We start from the raw sequence: 10,915 nt of genomic DNA, 5'->3' as shown, positions 1-10,915 counted from the left end.
AGAAAGGGGGTAAACTTACATTTTGAAGTCAGTTTTGTTATTGATGCTGTTTGTTATTTTTTGTTTTTTTTGCAAGTTGCCACACCTGTGCTCTGTGGTAACAAAGGTAAAACACTATAATGAAGATAAAGTAAGAGGTGGGCGATTCCTTCAGAGAAAGAAAACAGATGGACAGTGATTTGGGATTTGCATTTTTGCACTTGTTACCTAAAAACTCAGGAACTTCAAGTCCTGTTTTAGAAAATAGCTGATGATCATAAGAGTACCATGAAAATATGCAGGTTTAGGTAAAAATCACTGCATAAGTTTATTTTTTCAGATATCTTAAAAATCTGGAATTCTAACATAATCAACTAATTTATTACTCTACGGCAAAAGTGTCTTCTTTTCTTACAGACTATGGATAGTTTCCTTTCCATTGAATGACTACTAATCATTTTACTCCTGGTATCTTGATTTTTATTCATGTACCACTGGACAGTCCTTACTGTTCAAATATAACAAAATATGAACTCAGTCACTTCTGGAATAAGCAAGTCCTGTCTCCTTTAGAACAGTCAGCATGTTCTCTATTTTCTCATGTATGATTTGTACATGAAAATAACAGCAGGAATCAGGACCAGGAATATCTATGCTATAGGTACATAGTGAGGAGGCATCATGACAATAGGTTCTTATCAATAAAAAGTATTCAGTGGCATTCAAACATATTTATAAAAATATCTTTTATTAAGTGACTAGTATTCCACAGGATGAGAAGGGTAGGTCTACTTCCTAACAATATTCCAACATAGCAAATAAAAGCTATAATTTATTAGTGTACCCTAGTACTTTGCATCTATCATGTCCGACTTTACAATAATCCTGTTATCTCCATTTACTAAAATCACACTGTTAAATGTAGGTCCATTTGACTCTCAAATCCATGCTCTATGCTCTGCACCTGTGGGTATAAACCAAATTCTGTTAAGAAAAATCATCGTTGAACTGGTATTTTATTCAACCCTATATAACATAAATAGAATTAATCAAGCATTGCTCAAAACAGTGAGCCAGTGGCTGGGAATGGGAAATCTGTGTAATTGAGATTTTTCACCTTTAGGAGTGAAAAACAATCATTAGAAATGTGTTTTCTCAATGAAACATTATGGATATGTCCAAACTGTGCAATAAATGTTAATCAGATTAATTTTCTTTCGAATTTCCTTTTTATTCTAATAGCCCTTTCTCTATTTTTCTTTTGAGTATGTATCTTAAATATACCTTGGAAATTTTCTATCTGAAATTTCAATACCAACAGTGAAGTACAAAACAAAAGCAACAGAGAAGCATGTCAACCTGGGTAAAATATTGTCACAAATAAGTCATAAAATCATTACTAACCAATGATGATGCATGCCTTTCAGATGGCAACAATATCTGAGAGTTAAGTTGATGATGTCGAACACTGAATCAGCTTGGGAAATGTCCATCAGCATTAAGGCTACAGAAGAAAATATTAAAACAGGACACCAAACCATTTTTCCCCTTCCCACTGAATGTTTATTTTATAGCTTTTGCATCAGGTAGTCAACTGAAACACTTCAACAACAGAAAGCTGGCAGAAGTTAAGGAAAAGGAGTGATTATCTCTCCAACAGATGTGACAAAATGGTTTCAAGTTGGAAACAGTATTGCATAAATGAATCAACTGAATGGGGCAGAGGAAGGGCTGGGAAAGAGAAGAGAGACACATAGAAAGTAGTGAGCATCTTCCAACAGGATTGTGAGGGGGAAAAAGGCACTGTTTAGCTGTGTATTTATAAAATAAAAGTCAAAATACACAATCCATGTTTCTCAGAATTACATTCAATACTGTTCCACAGATGCTCACATACCTGATTCTCCGTAGAAAGCTACAAAAGCTGTCTAAAAAATCAAGACAGACAACAGTCTGTCTTGTGTCAGTGTGTCTCATCATCGGCTTACCAGTAATGTGTTTTAAAGAGTTCATCACCATCAGGGTCCACTTTATAAACAGTACTGCGAAGGCCACAGAGCTGCATAAAATTATAGGATAAATCTGACTAAAAGATCATTCATTTCAATCTCTGAAATTCCTGCTCCATGAAATCAGAAAGTAAACTCCACTCCAGAGAAGCTGAATTGGCAGCAGATTTGAAACAGGGTTGCTTTTCCCTTCAGAAGGGTGCCTAAAGAGCAGTTTAGTTGGCAACATACAGCAACTTTGCATAGGGTCAATGGATGCAAAAACTTAACAGCAACTGGCCCACTTCCCTTCAAAGTAAACAGCACTAATTTATGAAGAGGTAAACTTTCAAATCACAAAGCAGAAGCACCTGGGCCTCTGAAAGGCAAACTTCATAAAAGGTTACAGTACTGGGTGCTTCTCATAATAAAGGATTCTAGGACCATAGGTGTGTTTGAGAATGACCAATGGGAAATCCAGCTAGATGGATTTACACAGATGTTCTCTATGTAGAATTTGAATATAACGGAAAATGCCAGCTATGCATTTGGGAACCAGCCTTTAGTTAAATTCTCTAGTGTTTTTTTAGAGTTATTTCATTTTATTGAAAAAGAGCATCATTGTCTACAAACCATTTTCTTTCTAACTGTGCAAATACAATGAGCAAATCATCTGCAATATCAAAATACTGTTCGTAAATCACTGATGGCACCAATAATTTTAGGGATTTCCAGTAGAACATATATTGAGAAAAAGAAACAGTAGATTTCAAATTATAGGCATTAATTGCATTTTAAGAGTAGAAAATAAAATTAAAAATTTTAAACTCAGTTAAGTGTAAGTTCTCTGATTTTCAGTAGTTTAAATTCAATCGTCAGGAATTTAGGAGCACCCAATATATTCAAAATTGCACAAATGTATATGGATGATAGAAAAGTAATAATCCCCATGCAATATTTTAAGTGTTGCTATCAGATATATTTAAATGATATTTTACAGATCAAAGCTGGGTAAAATCAAAATATATCCTCTCATTACATTTTAAAACAATCACAATAATTTATCAACAGTTGCCATTTCACAGCAAATAGAAAACAGGAGTTAATACAAGTTGAACAAAACATTTTCCTCTTTTAGGAAATAAACATAGGTATATATGCGCGAGTGTGTGTGCACGCACATATATATATATACACACACACACACACTCACATACACCCATAACATTATCTTCAAAATTCAAAGTGGTTAATTTACTTTTGTATTATAAAAAAATTATCTCATTATGGTCAAAATACTGAAAAAGCACAAAGGCTGGAAAAGAAAAAAAAAACATTTGCTACTTTAAAAAAATACATTATTGTGGTTCTATTTATTGAATTGATGTTAAAGTTGAGTATTATTAGGACTCAGACTCCTAGGATTGTACTGGACTAGATGGGATTAAATATGCCTCTTTCTCAATCTCCAGAAAAGATACTCTTAACCCACCCTAAAAGATAAAATCAATGCCCCTATTCTGAACTGTTATACTGGGAAAGAAAACATGCCCACCTGGAAGCAATATAAATCATAAAAGTTTATAAATCTATGAGAGAGCCTGCATGAAACAGAAAGCAATTCTTTGGATATAAGTTAGGAAATTTTAGAAATTTATAAACTCTTTTGGGATACTAGAGTACAGATACAAAAATGATTTCCCCACAAATAATGATTTACCTAGTGCAAGGCTTAGTAGTCCATGGTTCACATCTCACATGCCATCTGTTTTTGTAAATGAAGTTTTACTGGAACATAACTATGCTCACTTGTTTACATATTGTCTATAGCTGCTTTTGTTACAATGGCAGAGTTGAGTAGTTGTGACAGAAACTTTATGGCCTGCAAAGCCTAAAATATTTACTCTCTGGCCCTTTACAGAAAGTTTACTGACCCCCTGATCTAGTGCACTAAATGAAGTTCTGGTTACCTAAAAGTGTTAATGTACCTCAAGAAGATTTTAACATGTACTCCAAGAATAACCTGCATCCTGCGGTTTGTTCATTAGTAGGTAAATGTCAAACCCCACTTTAAAGTGGTGCTTTACTTTTGGGCAAGAAAATAATTTGTATATATTTTCAGGAAATACCCATAAAAGTTAATTTTTAAAAAAGGAAAGGAAAAATCGAATCAGAAAATTATGTCTGGCTATGTTCTCTTAATACTTTTATATTATTGAAGGGAAAGGGCGCTAAAATGATTTTGTCACTCCTTCAGTTTTTCTTTAGTTTGTTTATAAATGTTTTCCGATAAGTAGTGTTCCCTCCTCCCTCCCCACACAATTAATAACCTTTAAGGTAATCTGCCTAAAATGCTTACAGTTTGAAAAAGCCTTGTTCAGAAATACTTACTTACACTAAAAATATTAAAGATTATCCTTTTAGAAAATATTTCTAAAATTCTTTATATCTGTTACTCTAAGAAGGGGAAGAAGGTAAAGAATGCACAGGGAAATTAAACTCTGTGAAACATACCTTAAAATGACAGGTATAAAATAGCGACCATTTCTGAAAAGCAATGTAAAGTAAAAACAAAAAAGTCTTTCAAATTTTTAGGGTAAAGCTTCCCTGACTCTAGTCAGCTAACAAAGTCTATTTCCAAAAGGGAACCTCTATAATTCAATCAGCTGCTCGTGAATCTTTAAGAGTTCACAGGTGTTTCACATTTCAATAGCTGTTGAAAGATGGAAGATAAAACACTGAGAAGATATTTATCAAACACAAATTTATATCAAGATTAACTTTTTCAACCAGCTTACAAGTGGACTTTTCCCTTTGTTTAAAAAAATGAATGATATGAAACTATATGTTAAAGATGTTTCTATAATAATACCTTACATTTATATAGCGCTTTACAATTTTCAAAGTGCTTTCACATACCATCTCATTTAATCCTCACAACAGCCCTGTGAGGTAGGTACAGCAGGTATTATTATCCTCACTTCAAGATGAGGAAATTGAGGCAGAGAGAGGTTAAGTGACTTGCCCAAGATCACACAGCTGGTAAGTGGCAGAGCTAGGTAGGACCTAAAATCAAATTTTTTGACTCCCTTCCCAGTACTCTTTCCACTACAACTACTGCCTCCATTTATGAACAATGAACTGTGTATCAAAATCGAAAGCTTATTGAAGTTCAGTTCAGTGACGTCTTAACAGTAAAATTAAATGAGAAATACAAGAACAGTAGGTCTGATGGTTTTACTTGACATAATAAAATTGGTGCAAAACCACTTTTGTCTAATTACTTGTAACCTTTTGGTCCAAATACATAAAATATGCAATATTTACAGCATTTTCCTTTTTTTGTAAATGCAATGCTTTAAAACACATTATAAAGCACCTTAGTAAAAATAGTCTACAGGTAAAAGTACAGAAGAAGTAGGAAGTAGGAAAATCCTACCCATACCACAGCTCACTAATGGAGGCATAATATGGAGTCACCAATATCTCAGTTTACAGCTTTACAAATAACACATGGAAAAAACAAATAGTAAACTTACTTTTTTGATATTAATGTGTGGAAATCTTAACTAAAACTTCAGACAATCTCAACATTCTTTGAAGTATTTTTCCCAATATTAGATATTGGGAAGAAAGGAATGAGAAATACTGCTTTGACTCTTTATCTTTTTACAGTATTAGTCATGGTTTAAACTGGTTTTTACCACTAATGATTATTTTAAAAAATTAAAATCACCTACATAAATATGGGCAAATCCAACTACAGCAGAAACATTTCTAGCAAACATGATCAAACATTCCAATAAATTTCATGAGACATGATTCACAAAACAAAGCACACACTGCCAAACAGTTATCAACACTATTCAGTAGAGGTGTATTAATCCAAACCTTCGGTGAAGGCGGTGGCAAACGGATTCTTCATTCATGGTTAGTTAAAAAAAAGCTTTATCAAAAACAAGAGTATCAGAAACTTCTCTGAAACTGTATTTAGCCTTTTGATTAGACCTGCCATGTGTTTATCTCAGGTGATATACAGGTTTTTCCAGGCAGGAGTTTATAATTCTCACCAAAATTTAACCAGAAAAAAGAAAAATGTGTGAAATTTATACTTCTTAGAACACTGACACATTAGTCAGTATCTACTTCCTTGACATTACCGTTTCCTAATTCAACTCAATACAAATTGTCATATATACCTATCAGCAATCCAGGTTGTGGAGCTGAGAACAAGTGTGAAGACAGGGTCGAAGTTTTAGTTCAAGAATCTAATAATCACATCTTATACTCAGTTTGATTTAGGGTAAATCTTTTCATAGAAAAAGTTTTGTGCAAGGATGTAGAGGTCTCCATCTTTTTCTCGAACAGCATGGGCTCTGATGAATTGGAACTGCTCTAGTGCAAATTCATAGAACTCATTCTCCATTTTCCAAATGTCAGACTGCTGTAGTTTTGCAATAGTTTGTTTAGTGGGGAGTTTCTTCTCTGTGGTTTTCCTAAGATGCGATTTCTTTCCTACTTACAAAGGAAAAAAGGAAAGGTAAATAATTCTTGGAGAACACACAAAAGATCAATTCCTCTTTATTTGAAGAGATGGCTTAAGAGACACATATTAAGAGATGGCTTAATATGACACATTGAAGAGCAAGTAACGTAATTGTCTTGTATTAATATAATTTGGGCAAAAATGGAGCCCTAATAATACTTGAACTGTGATTTATTCCTGTAAAATGTAAATCCTTAAAACTTAACAAAATGTCAAATATTAAATAGTAAATCCAAGGATTACCACACAGTACAGTGTAGGCTGTCACCTCATACTATATTCTCAAGTCCTCTAAGACTAGTTTATTTTTTTAAAATTGATAAAATAAATATTATCAAACAATTCTACTTTCTCATAACCTATATTCTCTAAAATTATGTGTTAGAAGCTATGGCATATGCATACATACTCTAGAATGATTGCATTTTATCAAACAGGAAAAAAATCATAATTAGATTTGCATGGTCACTTTTATTTTTTTTTAAATTTTATATATATTTTTAAATTTATTCATTTATTTTTTCCCAAATTCTGTGGGTACAAATATTGTTAGGGTTACATATCTTGCCCCTGCCCCCTTCCCCACCCCGCTCTGCCAGAACTTCAAGCATGTCCAGTCTTCAAGTGGTGCGCCCTGCACCCACCATGAAAGTGCGTACCCTTCCCCTTCTCCCCCCTTCCACCTGTTCACCTCCCATTAACAAAAATTTTTGTTTTTAGACATTTTGGTTACAGTGTGTTTCTTTGCCTCTCCCTAAAAAGGGATAGAGGTAATCCTTTCCCCCCTACAATGCTCATGTTTCTAAAAGTGACCATGCGAGTAGACCTGGAAAATGGGCTACACATCTACTCGCATGGTCACTTTTAGAAACGTGATACTGCTAAGGTTGCTAAAGCACCCTTTTAAGCACACTATTAACAGACATGACACATGACGATTGTATTAGTGTGATTCACCTCTTCTTTAAAATGGCAGTAGGCAGGAGTATTACTTAGGCCTAATGTTTGATATCTGTCACTATCAAATATTACATATTTCTAAAGCTTGTTCTGTAGTTTGTATCATTCCACTATTCCTATAATGCCTTCTAATTTTCACCTAATACACAAATATTCACTCAAAAAATATTTAATGAACACTATCTGTGTGCTGGGCACTGTTTTTTACTGAAAATGATGAGCAGAAATAGACAATATACCTGCCTTTCTGGAGCTACTTGTTCTGTTTTACTGAAGAACTTCAAATCACATATATTTCACAAGTTGCAAACAAACCAAAAAAGTTAAAGACAGCTTTAGAAAGAAACCTTTCATTTATATACCTGTACGATAGAGTTCTGTAGCACCCCTGAAAAACCGGGGCAAAGCTGCCTCCAACAACATGATAAAATCTTCAAGCTCTTCAGTGACTCCCACCAGAAAATATTCATTAATTAGGTTATACTTGGCTTGATCCATAGCCCACCTGCTTCCCACATTCCTGAAACCAAAGAAAAGGAATTAAAAACCTAGTGTGAAATCTTCTAAGTATTTCTGATGCCTTTGACATTGTATATTATGGAGAAAATAGATAAACACATGTATATCCAAAGGCTTAATGCCCTTTTATTAACGTCCTCTGGGAAGCACACCTGTTTTTAATTTCCTTTGCTCCCATCTCCAGTTTCTGCTCGACTATGCAGTGCTAATTCAGAGCTTACTAGAGGAATCTTAATATGAACAAAGTTTAGTTTGAGGGCACTTAAAAATATATATACACACATCCAGATATACAGCTGATATATTCCTCCCATATGATTTAGTGTGAGTGTGTTTAATTTTTTTAAACTACTCTAAACTAAACTTTGTTCATTTTAAGAGCTCTCTAGCAAGGTATAAATAATTTGTGTCTAGTGCTTATCTTAATTTGTGAATTCAGGGGTATTTTTTTTTTAGGAGCTTAGCATTTTCTGAGGCACAGAAAATAGATAAGAAATAGTTCTGCTAAGCATCTTTTATTTTTATTCACATTGCCAAATGATGCTGCTAATAGAGATTTTAGCACCAACATTCCTTGATCCTAATTCCAACTCTGCCTTTAAGTAGCAGTGTGATCGTGAGCTGGTGGCTTCAGCTTTCTAGATTTTGTTTTCTCAGCTATTAAAAAGGAAGGGGGCCAATGATTAGTTGATTTCCAAGGTCCCTCTCATTTCTGTGAATCTATGAAACAAACTAAAGAAGTTCAATTAAAATATTCTCAAAAATGCCCAATGATGCAATATTCTTTATTATTCTAAGGCAGGGATTAGCAAACTTTTTCTATAAAGGGCCAGAAAGTAAATATGTCAGACTTTGCAGACTATATGGTTTAGGTCCCAATTATTCAACTCTGCTATTGCACAAAAACAGCTATAGGCAATAAGTAAAAAGGGTATGTGGATGTGTTTCAATAAAACTTTATTTATAAAAACAGGCGATGAGCAAAATTTGCTGCAGTTTGTAGTACGCCAATCCCTGTTCTAAGGAAATGGCTAAAAATTGAGAAGACATTTTTCCTAGACTTTCAATTCTTCTTGAACTATTATAAGGCTTTGATACTATCTATTGAGTAAGACCTTAAGCTTTACAGTAATCTAATAATATATCTCAAATAATGAAGAAATTCCTTGTATTTCTCATTTTGGTTTAAGGAAAAAAACTAACTTTGAATGTGTTCCTTCCCCCTCCTTCTTTTCCTATTAAAATGATTGAATAGAACAAAGAAATATGTACTAAGGAAATATGTTATTTTCCCAGAATATGCCAAGTTTTAGCTTTTAAAAATGCAATTACTTTTGAAAACTGAAAGCTTGGCACATTCTGAGGAAATAAATTATTTATTAAAGATAAAATATCTTTATTTTCCACCTCATGTTTATTAGCAAACTAACCACAACCATAACCTTGGCATCTCTTAAAGTTAAAATCAGTTTAATAGTAAAACCAGGTGAATAATTTACCCACTAAGTTTTTTCTTGATTTAACATGAATGGCTAAGAAAGTAAGCTTAGGACAAAGTAAGGTTTATGACCACTGGTCTCTAATTAAGAGATCTACTGAAACACACCAAAACATAAGACCAAAAACAAACAAAAAAATTTAAAACTCAGCATCTGAGGAAATAATGCAAGTATATTATATATGAGGAATTTTTTAAATACATTTAAAGGTAACCACAAAACTAGATATTAATTACATGTTATTTTTAGTCTGGTCTTTCACTGATTTCACTAAACCTACCCTTTGTGAAATACAGATTATGGAAATATTAGGTTTTTAAGTATGAAGTGTTCGATTTCCTTAAGTATTAAGTTTGATAGTTGAAATCTGACATTTCACTTTGATAATTTTTGTTTTATTTTTATTGTGAAGGTACCTCCTCAGTCTTGGAAACACTTGGTTTGGCTTGTGATTATCTTTCAAATTTTTTTAGAGCCAATTTTTGTGAAACCATGGATAAGTCAAAAATTCGTGTTATTTTCGACTGTGAGTTCTGTAATGGAATATCAATGAAGTGTTTGAGAAGGATGTGGCTAATGAATGCATAGTACATCCATCAATGGTTTGAGAAATTCCTTTCTGGTGATTTTAATCCTGAAAATAAGCCTGGTGTGTGACCTGAGACCAAGGTGGATAATGATGAGCTGAAAGCTATAGTGGAAGTGAATCCATCTCAACCTACAAGTAAATGAGCAGCAAGATGGATGTTACTATTCCAACAATATTGGGCCATTTGAAACAACTTGGTTAGGTAAGAAAGCTGGATAGGTGTATTCCGCATGAATTAAACAAGTACTTATTGTTAGGTGTGATGAAAAATGGATTCTTTTTGAAAATCACAAGCATTCAGCACAACGGCTGGATAAAGATGAAGTGCCAAAACACCGTCCAAAACCAAATATTCATCAAAAAAAGCTAATGGTGTCTGTTTGGTAGTCTAGCGCTGGCATTATATCCACTACAGCTTCATGAAACCTGGTCAATCGATTACAGCAATGTCTACTGCAACCAATTAGACAAAATGATGAGGATGCTTGCAATTAAGCAGCTGAGACTGGACAATAGAGACAAACCAAACCTCTTGCTGGCCAACAACGCTCGACCACTTGTTGCACAAACAACGTTGCTCAAACTACAGAAGCTGGACTTGGAAACTCTCTTATCCGCTGTATTCACCGGACCTTGTACCAACTGACTACCACTTCTTCCAGGCTTTGGACCACTTCTTGCAAGAAAAAATATTCAATTCTCAACAAGCCATAGAAAATGCCTTTCGAGATTTCATCACCACTCGCCCTCCAGGCTTCTTTTCTGCTGGCATAAACAAGCTACTGTTACGATGGCAAAACTGTGTCGCTAGCTTAGGCGCATACTTTGATTAATT

At 33.9% G+C, this 10,915-nt stretch overlaps 1 protein-coding gene across 3 annotated transcripts in view; it reads right to left on the bottom strand.

The window, feature by feature from the left end:
• Nucleotides 1–708: 708 nt before the first annotated feature.
• Nucleotides 709–10,915, bottom strand: part of HS2ST1 (heparan sulfate 2-O-sulfotransferase 1) — a 169,955-nt gene continuing 159,748 nt past the window's right edge. For 2 of the 3 annotated variants that reach the window (XM_075999760.1, XM_075999765.1), the window contains exons 6-7: nucleotides 7,836–7,993; nucleotides 709–6,485 (exon numbers count right to left, since the gene is read on the bottom strand). In XM_075999760.1, the coding sequence (XP_075855875.1) occupies nucleotides 6,256–6,485; nucleotides 7,836–7,993 (388 nt within the window). In that variant the 3' untranslated portion in view covers nucleotides 709–6,255. The remainder of the gene's footprint in view (nucleotides 6,486–7,835; nucleotides 7,994–10,915) is intronic. The other variant, XM_020282823.2, reaches the window with a different exon arrangement.

Source organism: Microcebus murinus, chromosome 2, assembly GCF_040939455.1.
Source record: "Microcebus murinus isolate Inina chromosome 2, M.murinus_Inina_mat1.0, whole genome shotgun sequence".
Taxonomy (NCBI): Eukaryota; Metazoa; Chordata; class Mammalia; order Primates; family Cheirogaleidae; genus Microcebus; species Microcebus murinus.
The sequence above is the reverse complement of the archived record's forward strand: the minus strand, read 5'-3'. Positions and strand labels throughout refer to the sequence as shown.